General features: G+C 38.7%; 1 protein-coding gene across 4 annotated transcripts in view; it reads left to right on the plus strand.

Annotated features, from left to right (window-relative positions):
- The window catches only part of HMCN1 (hemicentin 1), a 538,929-nt gene that overhangs the window by 267,277 nt on the left and 253,515 nt on the right, over positions 1–18,137 (plus strand). For all 4 annotated transcript variants that reach the window (XM_019976773.2, XM_070768574.1, XM_070768576.1 and 1 more), the window contains 5 exons: positions 6,389–6,583; positions 9,919–10,014; positions 11,103–11,230; positions 12,555–12,699; positions 17,602–17,714. In XM_019976773.2, coding sequence (XP_019832332.2) covers positions 6,389–6,583; positions 9,919–10,014; positions 11,103–11,230; positions 12,555–12,699; positions 17,602–17,714 — 677 coding nt within the window. The remainder of the gene's footprint in view (positions 1–6,388; positions 6,584–9,918; positions 10,015–11,102; positions 11,231–12,554; positions 12,700–17,601; positions 17,715–18,137) is intronic.

Below are 18,137 nucleotides of genomic sequence, written 5' to 3' on the forward strand. Positions count from 1 at the left end.
TTATTTTTGAGTTCTATCTTCTTGTGAGTCTCCATTTTCCTATTTCTCATTATCATGACTTTAAGTTGTGGGCATTTCAGGTCAGGGCTCAGGGAATGTTACCAGTGCTTTTCATCCTTTTTCAAAAGGATGTCATTTGGAAGAGAAAAGGATTGGCTACATCAAACAAAAAGCTGGCCTGGCAGTGACTCTATTTGCAGGATTCCACACCACAGAGGGTGACTTAGACTGTGGTTTCATGTTTTGTGGTTTGGTAGAACCAAAACAGGGTGTTCAGCCATTTTAGAAAAAAAATTCTCAGTTGGACTGCTGCTAAGTCACTTCAGTCGTGTCCGACTCTGTGAGACCCCATGGACGGCAGCCCACCAGGCTCCACCATCCCTGGGATTCTCCAGGCAAGAACACTGGAGTGGGTTGCCATTTCCTTCTCCAGTGCATGAAAGTGAAAAGTGAAAAGTGAAAGTGAAATCGCTCAGTCGTGTCCGACCCTCAGTGGCCCCATGGACTGCAGCCTACCAGGTTCCTACGTCCATGGGATTTTCTAGGCAAGAGTACTGGAGTGGGGTGCCATTGCCTTCTCCATCAGTTGGACTAATGTAATGCAAAAGTTGCCATAGTCGGGAGAGATTTAATTATCACTGAAGGAACTAGAATAACTATAGAATAGATTTTAGATCATGATGGTAAATCTGTTTGTAAGTTTTATATTTTCGAAATAATGCGTTCATACAACCACATCCACCTGTAAGTGACACCAAAGCTGTACTGAGCATTAACCCTGTGCGATCAAGGTGCTTGCACATAAATATTTAGGGGATCACAGAGGACCCAGCATAATAAATCTATTAGACTATATGCAGAAGCCAGGGACTTCCCTGGCAGTTCAGTGGCTAAGACTTCACTTCCAGTGCAGAAAGTGAGGGTTCGACCCCTGACTGGGAGTTAAGATCCCACATGCCTCGGGGCCAAAAATCCAAAACATAAAACAGAAACAGTATATATTGGGGGCAGGAGGAAAAGGGGACGACAGAGGATGAGGATGGCTGGATGGCATCACTGACTCGATGGACGTGAGTCTGAGTGAACTCTGGGAGTTGGTGATGGACAGAGAAGCCTGGTGTGCTGCAATTCGTGGGGTCGCAAAGAGTCAGACACGACTGAGCAACTGAACTGAAATGACTGATAATGATTCTTTCTTTTACGAACATGAGATAGGATATGTTATTATCCCTCTGTTGGGAAATTTAGACTGGGGGAGGTAAAATAATTTTTCAAGTTTATATACTAAGAAATAGTGAAGCTGCGATTTGATACCACCTGAAAGTGAAATGAAGTGAAGTCGCTCAGTCGTGTCCGACTCTTTGCGACCCCGTGGACTGTAGCCCACCAGGCTCCTCCGTCCATGGGATTCTCCAGGCAAGAATACTGGAGTGGGTTGCCATTTCCTTCTCCCTGGATCTTCCTGACCCAGGGATCGAACCCCAGTGACCCACATTGCAGGCAGATGCTTTACCCTCTGAGCCACCAGGGAAGCCACCTGGTGGGCTGTCATTTCCCTAAGCTGCTTCTCTAATCTACTAGCTCCTCTGTGTTTGTTGCTCAGTCGTTCCCACTCTCTGCAACCCCATGGGCTGGGGCCCGCCAGGCTCCTCCATCCATGGGATTCTCAAGGAAAAATACTGGAGTGGGTTTCCATTTCCTTCTATTTTTTGTTTGTTTTTAACTAAATTAAATTCTTCTTCCTTTCCCTCTGATTTTGCTAACCTATTTACCATCCACCCAGCATAATTCACTTGGAGTCTGAGTTGGCCACACTCAGGAGCAGTTCTTAAAAGGCCTCTTGAGCTGCTTCATACTGAGGTTCGCTTGTCATTGACGCTGTCTTGGCTGCTCATCTAGTGCCTGGTACTCTCGTTTTCCTTGTTTCTGGTACTAGGACGTTTATTCCCTGACCTTGTGCTTGTCTCGTGCCTCACCCTGTTCCCAAAGCTTCTTCACCACAGGTGACTTCTCTCATCTCAATTGAGTTTTATGGGGCACAGCTTGAGCTTCACTTATCCTTTTAAAATCTGGTTTGTTCTTGACTTTCTTGTCTGAAAAGTCTCATTCGTCTCCATTTTCACTGATGACTGTGTTCTGTTATGTCACTAATCTTGGTTTCCTCCCAAAGAGTTGATTAGTCCCAGGCTTCTGCATATCTTTTGCTTTTCTGGAGCTTATTTTCGGTCCCATCTCTAGACTCACCTGTTCACTCTGAACCTAGCATATTTTGTGACATTTATACATCTCTTTTTCAGAAAAGCAACTAGCTCTAGAATAAATGACTAATCTCACTCCAGATAGAAGTAAGACCTTACATAACTAGGAAAAGCAAACAGTGAGCTGCTTTCTAAACTATTTTTAAGTGCATTTATTTTACCTATTGTTTTTTATTAGTCAAATTCCCATATAGAGGTAAGAGAAATCTGAATAGATACACAACTTCTTTTTAGAAACACATTACTCAATAGTAGTGTTAAATTTTATTTTATGTAGTTTCAATAAACACATGGCGGGACTTATGACATTGCCGTGTTTTTTCAAAATTCAAGTTCAAATGTACTCGACCAATGTTTTCAGCTTGTACAGTTAATGCGCGCACACACACATGCTAGGTTATTGTTGTTTTAATACTGATTTCGTCATTCACAGATATCTAGCAGTCATGTATAATGCACAGAGTGCCATGTTAGTTGCTATAGAAGATAAAAACATGGTTGCAAATATAAATTCTCTGCAGAAAGTCAAATGTGTAGTCTAGTAAGAGACTGAATGGAGCCATTGCCATGCGAGTGATATAGAGTGAGTTCTCTGAAACCTCAGAGAGGGAAAAAAATCATATCCATTTAGGATGGTAAGACAGGTGATTGAGGAAGGGCCTTTTGAACTGCATTCAAGAACCCTTAGTATTTCAATAGCCAGAGAACAACTTCATACATTGCATTTGAAAGGAGTAGTCTTGGCACAGGTGCTGATTTGAGAAAGGTCAGTCTTTGCCTGGAGTAAATTCTGATTGTCCAGAGAATAAGATTTGTATAGAGAACTAATGGAAAATAGGGCTACAAAGTTAACCTGGGCTAAGGGACCTCCTCTAATAAAGCACTAATGCTACCTGGGAGACAAGTGTACACCCAAGTCCCAGAATTACCATTTAGAAGGAGAGAAGTGATCTCCACACCTACTTTTACCAGGTGGAAAACAGCTTGAATTTGGGCATTTATAAGAACCCATAGAAAAGACTGGCTGACAAAATGATAAAGAACTGTGACTCTGGAGTCAGATCAGTCTGATTTTCAATACTAGTTCCATTGTTCAGCTCCACGTGACACTTAGCAAATTAACCATCTCTGTTTCAGCTTCTATAAAATTGGGATAATAACAGTATCTGCCTCATAGGGATATTATGAAGATCAAATGAGATAATTAATGAAGAGGACTTAACCAAGTCTCTGGCTCTATATGCTATAGTTGTTGCAATTCATAACCAATGTTTAATCTTGACATTATTAAGGAGACCTTCTTAGGGTACTTCCTCTATATTGAACAGGCTTCATCTTACCCCTAAAAGTATCTTATATGTTTCTCCTTGCCTGATGCCTCACACATCATTACTCATAAGTTCTGTGGGATATACTGAGAGCCATCTATTCAGGCTTGCTGACAGCATCCTCCCTATCTTGCATTCCTGTGTTTTCCAAGGTAGGTCTGTTAACCTCTCATTTTCCCTTCTGGCTTCTGTGGTTACCTAAATTATGTAGATAACTGTGGATTTCTTATCTGTAATTTTATAATTTCTGAATCATTTCTTAACTCTAAGATTAATCACTCCCTAGGCTCCATTTATCAAAAGCTACCCTGTAAATTTAAATTACTGATTTTTAAGCTTCAATTTCTTTAACTCAAAAATACAAAAAAAAAAAAAATATAAAAGATATTGAGAAGCAAGAATGTGATATACACCAATAATATAATTGAAGATTAAATTCTGTCTGCTTGTTAGATAGTGGTCTATTAAAGAATAAACCCTGATATGAATTGATTTATTTAAAAATTCCACAAAAAGAAGTAAGTTTTGGAAATTGTCTAAAGTATTTCTTTACAAAGCAGACTTATTTATTAGAAAATTTAAAGTTTTGAGGAGTGTGGCATAAACTAAAAGGCAAATTCCAGAAATGAAAGATTCTCTTTAGTTAAGGAAATCCTGATTTAAATTGTCATTGCTTCTATCTTATCACATTAAGGCAATAGTTGGACTTCCTTATGCCTCTATTCATTTATTAAGAAAATGTGTTTTTAATAGCAGACAAGAATATTTAAAACAGATATTTATAGTAGTATATGAACAATAAGTTGATTCAAATTCAATCTGTTGTTTGTTTATTAAATTCAGTTCAGTTTAGTCGTTCATTTGTGTCCAACTCTTTGCGACCCCATGGACTGCAGCACGCCAGGCTTCCCTGTCCATCACTAACTCCCGGAGCTTGCTCAAACTCATGTCCATTGAGTCAATGATGCCATCCAACCATCTCCTCCTCTGTTGTCCCTGTCTCCTCCCTCCTTCGATCTTTCCCACCATTGGTGCCGGGGTCCAGCCCCAGCTGATCCAGGGTATTCGAAGGAGAGACGGCCTAGGCGACTATTTATATGCTAATTAGAGATATAAAGAATAATAGAGTGAGGATAGCTCAGTAGGAAAATTCAGTGGAGAAAAGAGGCTGAGTAGCTTGGTTTACGCGGGAGACCAATAAAACTTCAAGACAAGAAGTTTGCACCACTTACGTAGGCCTCAGGCGCCCTCTCGAATAGCGGAAGGTGCCTCACCCTAGACACCTTCTCGAGTGGGTCTTAGAAGCCCAGACATAATTAGTAAGCGTGGTGGGTTCCGCACTCCAGATGGAGACTTCAGCCAGAATGTGAAAAGAATGACATGGGGAGACCAAGCGCTGGTGAGCAAGGCCCGTAGCTTTATTTTTAACAGGGGCTTATATACCCTAAGTTACACATAGAGGATAATAGGGGATGCAAAGTCAGCAGTCTTTGATTCTTATCAAAAACCAGGGTTTCTTTCCTGCAAATTTATCGTATACAAATGGTTTAGGTGATTTACATCATCTTCTGGCCAGAAGGCCTACTAACATTTTATGACTCTTGACAAGGACTTATTAACAAATACTTATTTTCTCTAAGAGTAATTATTTTAAGGTTTGGCGCCATCTTCCGAAGATAAAATTGCATTCCTATAGGGTGGATGTGTAATGGGTTTACAACAAAGGAAAGAATTTATTACCTTAAGGGTCTAAAGTTACTAACACCAAGGCCACTACTTATTTTTTCTACATACCAACTATTAATTAATACACATTCAAGGATACAATTCAGGAGATGTGAAAACTTGGCAACAAACATTGACTCATCAATGAAATCCTTTACTAGTTTATTCTGACAGTTTCTAACTCTCTGAGAGGCTCTAAGCTATTTGAATATCTTAAGCTTCCCATGCCTCTCGAGGCTGGGAGACTGTAAACAATCGTATGCATAGCTGTAGGAGTCCGGGTAAACTTGTCAGGCAAGTTAGAGAGCCATCTGAGGGGTTTGGATTTAAACACTCCTAATTGCCCAGGAACTTTATTAATTGGAGATGTAAGTTAACTCTTTGACAGAGAGAGCGAGATGGTGGTAGGGGACAGCCCCCAGTAAAGTCAGAGGTGAGAGCACAAAGCAATAAAGTAGGCAGACTCTGGTTTTTTGGGGGAAGATGCTCGAGAATATCCGGGCGGACTCCTGAGGTTCGATCCCGCCTTTGCGTATGCCGAGCCTCCTTCCTCATGACCTGTGTCACGAGTGGAATGCCTCACCGGCTCCCGGCACATTGGGATCTTTTCCAGTGAGTCAGTTCTTCACATCAGGTAGCCAAAGTATTGGTGTTTCAGCTTCGCATCAGTCCTTTCAATGAATATTCAGGACTGATTTCCTTTAGGATGGACTGGGTGGATCTCCTTGTAGTCCAAGGGACTCTCTAGAGTCTTCTCCAACACCACAGTTCAAAAGCATCAATTCTTCGGCACTCAGCTTTCTTTATAGTCCAACTCTCACATCCATACATGACTACTGGAAAAACCATAGCCTTGACTAGATGGACCTTTGTTGGCAAAGTAATGTCTCTGCTTTTCAATATGCTGTCTAGATTTGTCATCACTTTTCTTCCAGGGAGCAAGCATCTTTTAATTTTGTGGCTGCAGTTTACTCATGCTGTTTATTAAATTAGCTATAAATTAATATCTATTTCATGTGCCTGTATACGATACCAATAACTGTTTTTGTTTTTTTTTTCATTTTAAATATCTTCCAGCACCTCCAGTTTTTATACAAGAACCTACTGATGTATCTGTGGAGATTGGCTCAAATGTGACATTACCTTGCTATGTCCAGGGTTATCCAGAACCAAAGATTAAATGGCGAAGAGTAGACAACATGCCCATCTTCTCAAGACCTTTTTCAGTGAGTTCCATCAGCCAACTAAGAACAGGAGATCTCTTTATTTCAAGTAGGTTAAAGGAAATATATTTTATACAAATATGTACATTGAAAGTATACATTTTTTATACATAGGCCTTGATATGTTCAAAATAGTAACTTAATCTTACCAACACATTTTGTGTTTGTTGAATTTCATTTTAAAATAATACTGAACTCATGCCTGGGATTTATCGTAAATGAATAGCATTTTATTCAATTTTATGTTGTTACTGTATCATAAAGACTTATGAAGCAGTATGTCTTGTTTATAGCTCAGTTTCCTATTACAAATAGAGTCAACCTGGGCCTGTAGGTAGATAAGTAATCATGTCTTATTTACTCTTGTACCAACTGTTGTATAGAGAGGTAAAATATTACTAGTAGTTAGTTAATATTAATTGGGGCCAAGAATTCATAATCACATGCATAGGGACCCTATTGACTATCAATTTTGACTAAAAACTATCTATCTGGAGCAAAACATTTTTTAAAAAGTCAAATATTCCATCATCTCAAACTTTTACTGATAATCTCTTAAGCATTCAGATATTTGTAAACTCTTAGTACTTTTTCAAATATTGTTAAGAATATTTGGATAATGGCATAAGAGGAGTAAAAACAATTCAATGATTAATGGACTTTTTAAAAAAAATGCGTTTTAGAGTATTTTGTAGAAAGCCCCCCATAAGTGATTTTCATGTTTATTAACAATGTCAAATGTACATTAACCTCTCTTAAAGTTTCAGTACAAATTAAACTAATTACAAGCACTTACATGTTCAGCTTTGTGCTAGGCTCTATGGTGAAGACTGAAGTCAAAATGGGGTTCCTCCCTCAGATATTTTATAATCTACTGTCTGCCAAGTGGCCATATTAGTACATATGAGAATTACTCAATAGATGGGTCATATTGTACAGAACCTGAAATGTGCAGGTGAAGAAATGTAGTTGGTAAGGTAGCAAATAGCCCCCCAAGCTTCCTAGGCAGGAAAAGGCATGTGAAAGTACTGTTTCAGAACAGCTCCTCTGCAGGATAGAGGAGACATGTGCTAGAATGAAGAATAGAGAAGCTCACACAGATAGGTTGACACAGTGGTGATGAGAAACAGCCCAGAGGGAAACAAAAAGACTTGAAAACAAATCAGTTGGTGGAAATGAAAGAAAAGAAAAAATAAACAAGGGCAGTGTATTCATCAGTGGTTGCCCATTTGCTCAAAGTAAATTATCTAAAAGGAAGCTAGCAATTAGAAATTTAGTTCTCAGTGGTATTTTGTATTTCTCTTCAAAATAATCTGAATTGATAATATGAAAAATATCCTGGTTAGAAATAATCTCCAACTTATTAACCAGGTGGTTTGCCAAAGTTGCCTTGGCAAATGAATATTTGATAATTTTGAGAGTACATGCCATCAGCATTTACCAGATGCAATTCTATAGTTACATGCATGTGGTTAACAGAGTAGAAACTTGGTCAGCACTCTTTGAGATAGGAGGGACGTATTCATAATGGAAAACTATTATTTTTTCTCTGTCAGTGTCTTATCAATAGATTAAAATTGTGCTTATTTTAGTTAAGATATTTGCAAACATGACAGTCAGTCCCCTATTTAAAACCTTCTTTTGACTTCCCAGTTGTTCATAAGATAAAACTATGTTTTTTAAAAGGCAGCAGTCTGCCTCTTTATCTTTAGGCTCCTGATTATGTCCACACAACCTGTAACCCAGTAATCCTTCCCCTTATCCCCAACACAATCTTTAATTTAAAATATTTCATAAATATGCTTTTAATTACTCTGAAAATTTTATATATTTGACTGACCTACATAATAAAAAAATTTAACATGCAAATTTAGTACAAAAGAAAACAAAGTAATTTTTCTTAAAATAATTCATATTTCAGTAGATAAATGGGCTTCCCTGGGGTGGCTCAGCGGTAAAGAATCTGCCTGAAATGCAGGAGACCCAGGTTTGATCCCTGGGTTGGGAAGATCCCCTGGAGGAAGGGCATGGCAACCCACTCCAGTACCCTTGCCTAGAGCATCCCATGGATAGAGGAGCCTGGTGGGCTGCAGTCCATAGGGTCACACAGAGTTGGACACAACTGAAGCGACTCAGTAGCAGCAGCAGCAATAGACAAATATCCAGGCAGTGCTCACAGAGTATGCATACATGTTTATTTACATCACCATGAATTTGACAGCTAAAATGTAGAGTGATAAAGGAATATGGATTGATGACCCAGAAACCCTAGGCTGATTCTAAAATGGTATACAATTTTGGAAAAGTTCTTTCTTTCTTCCACTTAAACAGGATTAGGTTGTAGGCTCAAATAATTATAAATAAAGTCATCAAATCCAAAAATTTCCAGTGGGGCCTTCGAAAGTCTTGCTGAACTTGGGATATTATGCCTATTGTGAATCCATCCCCCGCATTGTCTGCCTAGTTGTCGCCAGTAGACACTCCTTATCATTTGCTGTTGTTATTTTAAATCATGTCTGACTCTTTATGACCCCATGGACTGTATCCTGTTAGGCTCCTCTGTCCATGGGATTTTCTGGGCAAGATTACTGGAGTGCATTGCCATTTTCTCCTCCAGGGGCTCTTCCCGACCCAGGGGTCAAATACACATCTCCAGGTTTCCTGCATTACAGATGGATTCTCTACTGCTGAGTCACGGGTGAAGCCTCCCCTAATCATTGTACCAATGAAAACAGTCTCTCCTGCCAGCCTCCAAAATGTCCCCAGGGAGGTGATACATATTTCCATTCTTTGAACAGAGCATGATTTTTCAAGTCATGTTCTTGCCTTTGAGCCGATTGGGTTTGGACTGCCCTTCCTCTGTTCTACCTGTTGTTTAAGGTGTTTAAGGTATAGCTCAGACTTCCCTCGTGGCTCAGAAGTAAAGAACCCACCCGCAATGCAGGAGGGGCTGGAGATATAGGTTCAATTCCTGGGTTGGAAAAATCCCCTGGAAGAGGAAATGGCAACCCATTCCAGTATTCTTGCTTGGGAAATCCCAAGGACAGAGGAGCCTGGCGGGCTACAGTCCATGGGGTCGCAAAGAATCTGACATGACTTAGTGCACACGCACATGCAGATGTTAACTCCTATGTGACTCCTTCCCTAACTCCTCCCACGCCGTCAGACACTTCTGTGTCTCTGCTCAGACCAGACAGCTCATGGTCTGAAGCTCAAGGGAGAGCATTTTCACACTGCAGTAGGATTGTTGTTTTCTATGTCTCTTTTCCTAGAATGGGAACTACCAGGCGGAAGTATCATACTTTCCACTCGCACATCTCAGCACTGTGACTCACATGTGGTTAATGGGTGGTGCTGAGTGAGTGAATCATCTCTTCTTTTTAGACTTATGGGCAAGTGATAAAGGAACATACATTTGTGAAGCAGAAAACCAGTTTGGAAAGATCCAGTCCCAGACAACAGTAACAGTGACAGGACTTGGTAAGATCAATGAAGTACTTAGCACACTTTTTGCAAACATCAGGCTTCTCTAACTACCTCATCTCTTCCTTGTACCATTTGAAAAAAAAAAAAGGTAAGTATCTGATTGCAACATTAGCTGTCCTTCCCTTCTACCCTATTTTGTATTTCCTTGATGTTAAAAGTGGAAATAACCTTAGAGATATCCACTTTAAGCTCCTTACCTTGCACCTGAAGAAATGAGGCTCAGTTGAATAAATTAAGTCTGAGTGTACACACACACACACACACACACAGGTGGTATTCTTTTCTAGTTCTTTTCTTTATACTTATCATTTTAGTCCACATGGAATGATTTCTGTGTGTGATATGAAGTAGGAATACCAAATCCTTTCTTTTCAAGTGGTAAGACTTTGGTACAGTATCTTTTATTGAATATTCTCTTCCCACTGATTAAAGTCCCCATTATCAAAGTCCCCGTTTGGTCACACGCTTAAATTTATATTCGATGTCTGTTCATTGGAACAGCATGTACATATGCTTAAATTTTCCAAGAAGAATCTCTTAGGGCTTTTACTTTGGTTTTTACTTTACTAGGGCTTTTACTTTGACTCATGTTGAGTTTATTCATCAATTTCTAGAAAGGGATACGTTTACAAAGCCTCTGTGCCTTCTATCATTCTGTTTGCCTGAGCTGTTAGGACAGCCTCCTCCTAATCTCATCCCTTCTAATTGTCCCTTGTCCAATAAGTTCCCAGATGAATATTTGCTGATGATTCTACTTTTCTATTTATCGGTGCTTTCACTCACTCTCCATCTGTCTGTTGAATATTTTGCAAATTTCTTGGCTTGACTTTTCTGGCCTTTAAGCCGTAGACCTATTCTATGTAGCTTTCTTTACTTCTATACTATTACTTGTCCTCTTGCCAGTCTTTTTTGCTTAGAAGGGTCCTGTATCTCTATCTTCTAATTTGTGCATTTAAATATCTTGTTCTTGAAAACTCGGTTTTCTAATGGCTTCATTAGTAGTCATCTCGGTCTATAAAAGAATGGGCCTTCCTTTTGAGTGAAATAGGGCTGATGGCGGCTGTGTGTTCTCTCTGATTTAGTCGCTCCACTCATTGGAATCAGCCCCCCAGTGACCAGTGTAATTGAAGGACAGCAGCTTACTTTGCCTTGTGCTCTACTGGCTGGAAATCCCATTCCAGAACGTCGGTGGATTAAGAATTCAGCCATGGTAAGAGCATTTTAAATCCATGCTTTCCTATTCCTAATTTTCTTGAGTAAGAGGCAGTGTGTTTCAACCACTGAAATTTCAATAAAATAAATATGCAAACATTTAAAAAATAAATGTTTTTTCAGTATTAACATGTTTATGCAGTTTATATGATTTTGGAATTAATATGATGGAGAAATGGTCAATGGTGTAATTTTTATGATTTTGCATTAAACTCAGTGTTACTAGAAAATTCCAGAATATGTAAAAAATGAAGCAAGGATGAAGTTTGTTTTCATAGCATTTAAATATTTTATATCCTTTGCAGGACATAATAAAATGTTAATATTCTCATAAAATTGTTTCATTTTATATTTTATTTTATTTTATTTCATTTTATATTTTAATCTTTATTATTATCTTCAAACATTCTTTTACAGTGAACTATTTTACAATGTGGATCAATTTTTTCTCATTGTTTTTCAAGGCATAACTTGTGATTATGAAGGAATTTGAAAAATTTTCACAGGTCTAAGGAATTATTCTGTAAACATCTATCTATGGCAATAAATTTTCGTCTAGTTCAGAGCATTTTTCCTTCTGTTTTCCAGAATATTTAGACTTACTCTCCTGTTGACGTGCCAATTAAAAGTGAATTGAGTCCATGAAATAAGATGTAAAAATGTTCACATTTGCATAAAAACCCGAGAAAAATTAGTGCACCTCACTCAATAATAAATGCCCTTATGACATAGGATGATACTGTTTGAACACTAAAGTACCCTGTGATTGAACAAAATACATAAATGGTACAGAGTTAGAGGTAATGATTATTAACAAACTGTCGTCACCCTTCTGTCATGTAGTTCCTGTATCATGCATTGACTTCTAATATTTGTATCTGAATAGAGTGGGTGTTGAGATCATTCTCTCAGTTTGAGTGATGCTTGATTCAAAATAAAAGTGTCAAATGGCTTGCAAATGGTAATCCAGTCTTCTTGAAAAAGAACAAATTAAGCCAATACTAAGTCAAATTTGGGTTCTGCATGATAACCAAAATTACAGAAACAGGGAATAAATGTTGCTTCTATTTCTTTCCCTTTCCAACATATGCATAATTCTGACAGATGTTAGTGGATAGAGTTTTTGGTGGTATATCACAATGACATACAAATGTTACGACGCTTGGTAACATTTTATGCTCATCATTTTTCACTTAAGGATGTTAAAATGAATTCGTTATTTTATAAGACATTTAATAACCCAGTTGGAAAAGAAAGCAGATCTGCTTTTGGCTTAGACACTATTGCCTTTTTAATTAAAAATGACTTTTTTTCCCTTCAAGTTGGTCCAAAACCCTTACATCACTGTACGCAGTGATGGGAGTCTCCATATTGAAAGAGTCCGCTTGCAGGACGGAGGCGAGTATACTTGTGTGGCCAGTAATGTTGCCGGAACCACCAACAAAACCACCACTGTGGACGTGCATGGTAAGAGGCGCACCCGTCATAATTTTTTCCCCAGTTCAGAACTGGGTCCATGTCTTTAAATCAAATCACTCTGTTCCTCTAATTATGAGAAGTAGATATCTTTCCTAATTGTTATTCTTAACAAAAAGCCTTATTTCTTGAACAGTATTTAACATTGTTAAGGCTGTTTCCAGATTTCCCTTTCCAGTGTACACAAAAAGATATTATTGGGAGTCACTAGCTGAGTCTGTCCAAGGGCTTTTGTAAGTGGTTTCTTAATTGATAAAAGTGAACTTAGCTCTCTTTTAAATGTATGTTTAAAAATACATTTTAATTTCAGGCCAGCAGAACTTATTATACCATCCAAACTGCCTCTTCTTTTCAGATTGTGTAACGGCCATGTCCTTTCTAATAACCCCTTTGTGTGTTAGCTAGAAATGACCTAAACTTTTCTAAAGGCCATCTCATGTTCTCCAAACAATCTTTTTGCATGTTATAAAGGTCACAAATAAAAAACTCCAGAAGCTATCTTTTTTTCCATTCATGAGTAACCATTGTCAGCATTTTACATCTCAATAGATGAAAGCTACATAGTTTAAGAAATTGTCATAATTTTTTAAAATATTTCCTTTAAAGACTTTGCAACATTGCTTTTCTAAAGTGTAGTATTAAAAACTAGCTCTGTGTACAGGGATGAAAGTAGAATAGAACATTTATTTTTAGTCGTTGATTCAGTCTTTTTTAGGGCCTGAATTGGACAATCCAGTAATTTCCAAATTTTGCTTGTTCTGTTGAAGTTTCCAGTGAATGCAGGCCATCGTCTTTTTATTGTCTGCTTTTCCTATAAATAGCCTCTTCCACCTCTTTCAGGCTCAGACCAATCTTGTGCCAATCTCCACCAACCTCGTATTAAATATTCTTGAAGAAATAATAAAGTAACACTAAAATAGTTATGGTCCAAAAGAGTTAATACCTAATGCCAGCTTGTCTACAGTTGTGTTTCATGTATCAGTTCAGTTCAGTCGCTCAGTCATGTCCGACTCTTTGCGACCCCATGAATTGCAGCACGCCAGGCCTCCCTGTCCATCACCAACTCCTGGAGGTCACTCAAACTCATGTCCATTGTGTCGCTGATGCCATCCAGCCATCTCATCCTCTGTCGTCCCCTTCTCTTGCCTCCAATCCCTCCCAGCATCAGAGTCCTTTCCAATGAGTCAACTCTTCATATGAGGTGGCCAAAGTACTGGAGTTTCAGCTTTAGCATCAGTCCTTCCAAAGAACACCCAGGACTGATCTCCTTCAGAATGGACTGGTTGGATCTCCTTGCAGTCCAAGGGACTCTCAAGAGTCTTCTCCAACACCACAGTTCAGAAGCATCAATTCTTTGGTGCTCAGCTTTCTTCACAGTCCAACTCTCACATCCATACATGACCACAGGAAAAACTATAGCCTTGACTAGACGAACCTTTGTTGGCAAAGTAATGTCTCTGCTTTTGAACATGCTGTCTAGGTTGGTCATAACTTCCTTTCAAGGAGTAAGCGTCTTTTAATTTCATGGCTGCAGTCACCATCTGTAGTGATTTTGGAGCCCAGAAAAATAAAGTCTGACACTTTCCACTGTTTCCCCATCTATTTTCCATGACGTGATGGGACCAGATGCCATGATCTTTGTTTTCTGAATGTTGAGCTTTAAACCAACTTTTTCACTCTCCTCTTTCACTTTCATCAAGAGACTTTTTAGTTCCTCTTCACTTTCTGCCATAAGGGTGGTGTCTTCTGCATATCTGAGGTTATTGATATTTCTGCGGGCAATCTTGATTCCAGCTTGTGCTTCTTCCAGCCCAGCGTTTCTCATGATGTACTCTGCATATAAGTTAAATAAGCAGGGTGACAACATACAGCCTTGACATAAAGGACAGAAATGGTATAGACCTAACAGAAGCAGAAGATATTAAGAAGAGGTGGCAAGAATACACTGAAGAACTGTACAAAAAAGAGTTTCACGACCCAGATAATCAGGATGGTGTGGTCACTCACCTAGAGCCAGACATCCTGGAATGTGAAGTCAAGTGGGCCTTAGAAAGCATCACTACGAACAAAGATAGTAGAGGTGATAGCATTCCAGTAGAGCTATTTCAAATCCTGAAAGATGATGCTGTGAAAGTGGTGCACTCAATATGCCAGCAAATTTGGAAAACTCAGCAGTAGCCACAGGACTGGAAAAGGTCAGTTTTCATTCCAATCCCAAAGAAAGGCAATGCCAAAGAATGCTCAAATGACCACACAGTTGCACTCATCTCACAGGCTAGTAAAGTAATGCTCAAAATTCTCCAAGCCAGGCTTCAACAATACGTGAACCATGAACTGCCAGATGTTCAAGCTGGTTTTAGAAAAGGCAGAGGAACCAGAGATCAAATTGCCCACATCCACTGGATCATGGAAGAAGCAAGAGAGTTCCAGAAAAACATCGATTTCTGCTTTATTGACTATGCCAAAGCCTTTGACTGTGTGGATCCCAATAAACTGTGGAAAATTCTTCAAGAGATGGGAATACCAGACCACCTGACCTGCCTCTTGAGAAACCTGTATGCAGGTCAGGAAGCAACAGTTAGAACTGGACATGGAACAACAGACTGGTTTCATGTATGGCTAGAGCCCATACATTTCCCAGAGGATGCTTATGGACTGGTTTGACAATTGACAGTAGAAATGTACTCACGTCATCTTCCTTTTACTTCTAACAATACCTAGAATCTTGTCTTGAGATGAATTCTGATGTAAATTTTTACGTGGGTCAGAGAGTGACATGATTAGTTGTAAAGTTGGCCAGACCCAAGGAGTTGGAGACGACCGACAAACCAATGATATGGTTTATCAAGATAAAGGAAATTTAACAGTGAAAAGTTAAAGAGGTGATTTGAGAACATTGTTTCATCCATAGTAGTCCAAAAAGAATAACTGATTTAGTTAATAAGTTTAAGAAAAAATTAACCCAGCCATTTGACATGGACTAAATCAACCAGCTATCCAGAGGAAAGATTTGTCTTAGAGTTGGATGTGATGCAGTATTATAGTTTTTCTATACCTCTGTATATATGTGAATTTCGTCACTCTGCCTCTCCACTTTTAAGAATATTTATTATACCCTGAGATAAACCATACTGGAAAAGAATAAAGGAAGATATATATATGTATAAATGAGTCACTTTGCTCTTTATGAAAGAGTAACACAACATTGTAAATCATATACTTTGGTTTAATCAATTAAAAAATATAGTAAAGGCCTCAATGAATTCTTAAAATAATTGTATTAACGAATGCACATACAAATGCAAATTAAAATGACAAACCATTTCATTGTTATGTTCATTTACATAGATTGGCAATCTGGAAAGGAAAACCTCTTCCATACTCAAGTGTCATCAGATTTAAAAACTGGTACCTGCATTCATAGCTGACATTTGCCTTTATACCTGTCAAACTTAATACGCATTTAAGAAAATGGCTTATTCCACATTTCCCCAAAATGACAGCAAAGTTGAAAGTTGACTATTCCGTGATAATTCTGGGAATTAAATTTCTCACTTTAAAGAGTAGCCCGACATTCTCATTTAGGGCTAGGAATTTGCTGCCAATTCTTCAAGAAGATATTATCTAAGGAATAAGACTAGTCTTAGGAAAATACAAATATGGAACAAAGCTAATCTAAACTTTTCCAAAAGGAAGCTTTTGCACTGAGGTCTCTGGTATCTCTTGTCTGGTTAACTTCAACTCCAGGGTAGCTGGGATCATTCTAGGGATATTTGACTTAAAGACAAGAGATACAGTGAGTGCTTGAGCCCTAGAGAGCAGCTCCATCTTTCAGGGGAAGGAAAGGAAATGCCTGGTGTATATATATACATGCGCCTTTATGATGTTCATTGTGCTGTGTTAGGAACTTTCACGTATGAGAGCGTCTGTAATCAAATTCATTATTTTGAGAACATCAAATAATGGTAATTTTTTGTATTCAGAGAGGTTATGACTGGGCTTCCCTGGTGGCTCAGATGGTGCAGGAGACCCAGGTTCAATCTCTGGGTCAGGAAGGCCCCCTGGAGAAGGGAATGGGAGCTCACTCCAGTATTCTTGCCTGGAAAATCCCATGGACAGAGAAGCCTGGTGGGCTACAGTTCATAGGGTCACAAAGAGTCAGACATGACTGAGAGACTAACACTGGTTATGATTAGCAGATTTACACAGAATGAAATGATAAAATCTTCTCTTTCCTATTGCTTCACTCATTAGTGTCAATTCTTCAGTTGCTTTCTAAAATCAAAAGGTATGCCATTTTTCCTAGCAAAAAATATCAACTTAGAATCTTGTATTTTAGACTTTTAAATGTAAGCTCCTAAGGCCTTTCAAGTATAACTTTTGAATTCCTTTTGAGAAAACAGATTCTATTTTCAAGGTTAAATTTAGTAGCTTGCTAAGTGATTCTTGTGTATAGACAGATAGATATTTAATGTGTAGTACTTAAATAGTCCATTCCTCTGGAGGTGAGTTTAAGTCAGCTCAGTGCAGCTTAATGTGTAATGCACAATGGTGAAAGATACACGTTAAATGTGTAACTCTTAGGGTGTAGTTCTATCTTGAATTTCTGGAAAATAAAGATTTCCTTCAATCCTCTCACATTTTTGTTAGGAAAATCAACCATATTACACATAATTTGCTACTTCATTTTAAGATTTTATTTAAATCGTTCAGATTGTAACTGTTGTATTTACTTTATTACACTCCCTTCCAAATGACCCTACATTTTAACAGAAAAGATTCTTTGCTAGTTCGTCTAAATATTCGGTTTGTTATGAAAAAGTTCAGCTTTAAACTTGTAAGGCAAAATGGAAGGGTAGGTGCTCAGATTTTGCATATTGCTTCCTTTTCCAGTTCTGCCAACCATTCAGCATGGACAGCAGATCCTCAGTACCATCGAAGGCATTCCAGTAACTTTACCGTGCAAAGCAAGTGGAATTCCCAAACCATCTATTGCCTGGTCCAAGGTAAAGGATGCATTTAGTGGTGTTTGTTAATGACATGTGCTGTAACAAGAGCATTTGAATATTTTTAGTCATACATGGAACTTGTCGCTCTCCTATAGAACCTTACGGAAAGGAAAAACCACGCCGTCTTCCTCTTGGAAGGGACCTTAACATGTCCTTAGTGCATTCACCTATTTAACCCTTAAGTAGTGTTCACACAACAGAGAACATTAATATAGTGCATGCTGTGGGCTAGGCATTTTTCTCAGCACTTCACATGTTTCAGCAGATCCTCTTTTTATTCTCTGTCAGTGTTTGATTTTGACTTCAGTGTAGCTCTGGTGGACAGCTCCATGCTGTCTGCCAGGGTCACCCCTCATGCATGTACCTGTCTGGTTTGGGGACTCAGAGTTTTCTTCAAGCCCCACAGGGTCATGCAGCCTG

The sequence above is a fragment of the Bos indicus genome, chromosome 16, assembly GCF_029378745.1.
Source record: "Bos indicus isolate NIAB-ARS_2022 breed Sahiwal x Tharparkar chromosome 16, NIAB-ARS_B.indTharparkar_mat_pri_1.0, whole genome shotgun sequence".
In the NCBI taxonomy this organism is placed as follows: domain Eukaryota; kingdom Metazoa; phylum Chordata; class Mammalia; order Artiodactyla; family Bovidae; genus Bos; species Bos indicus.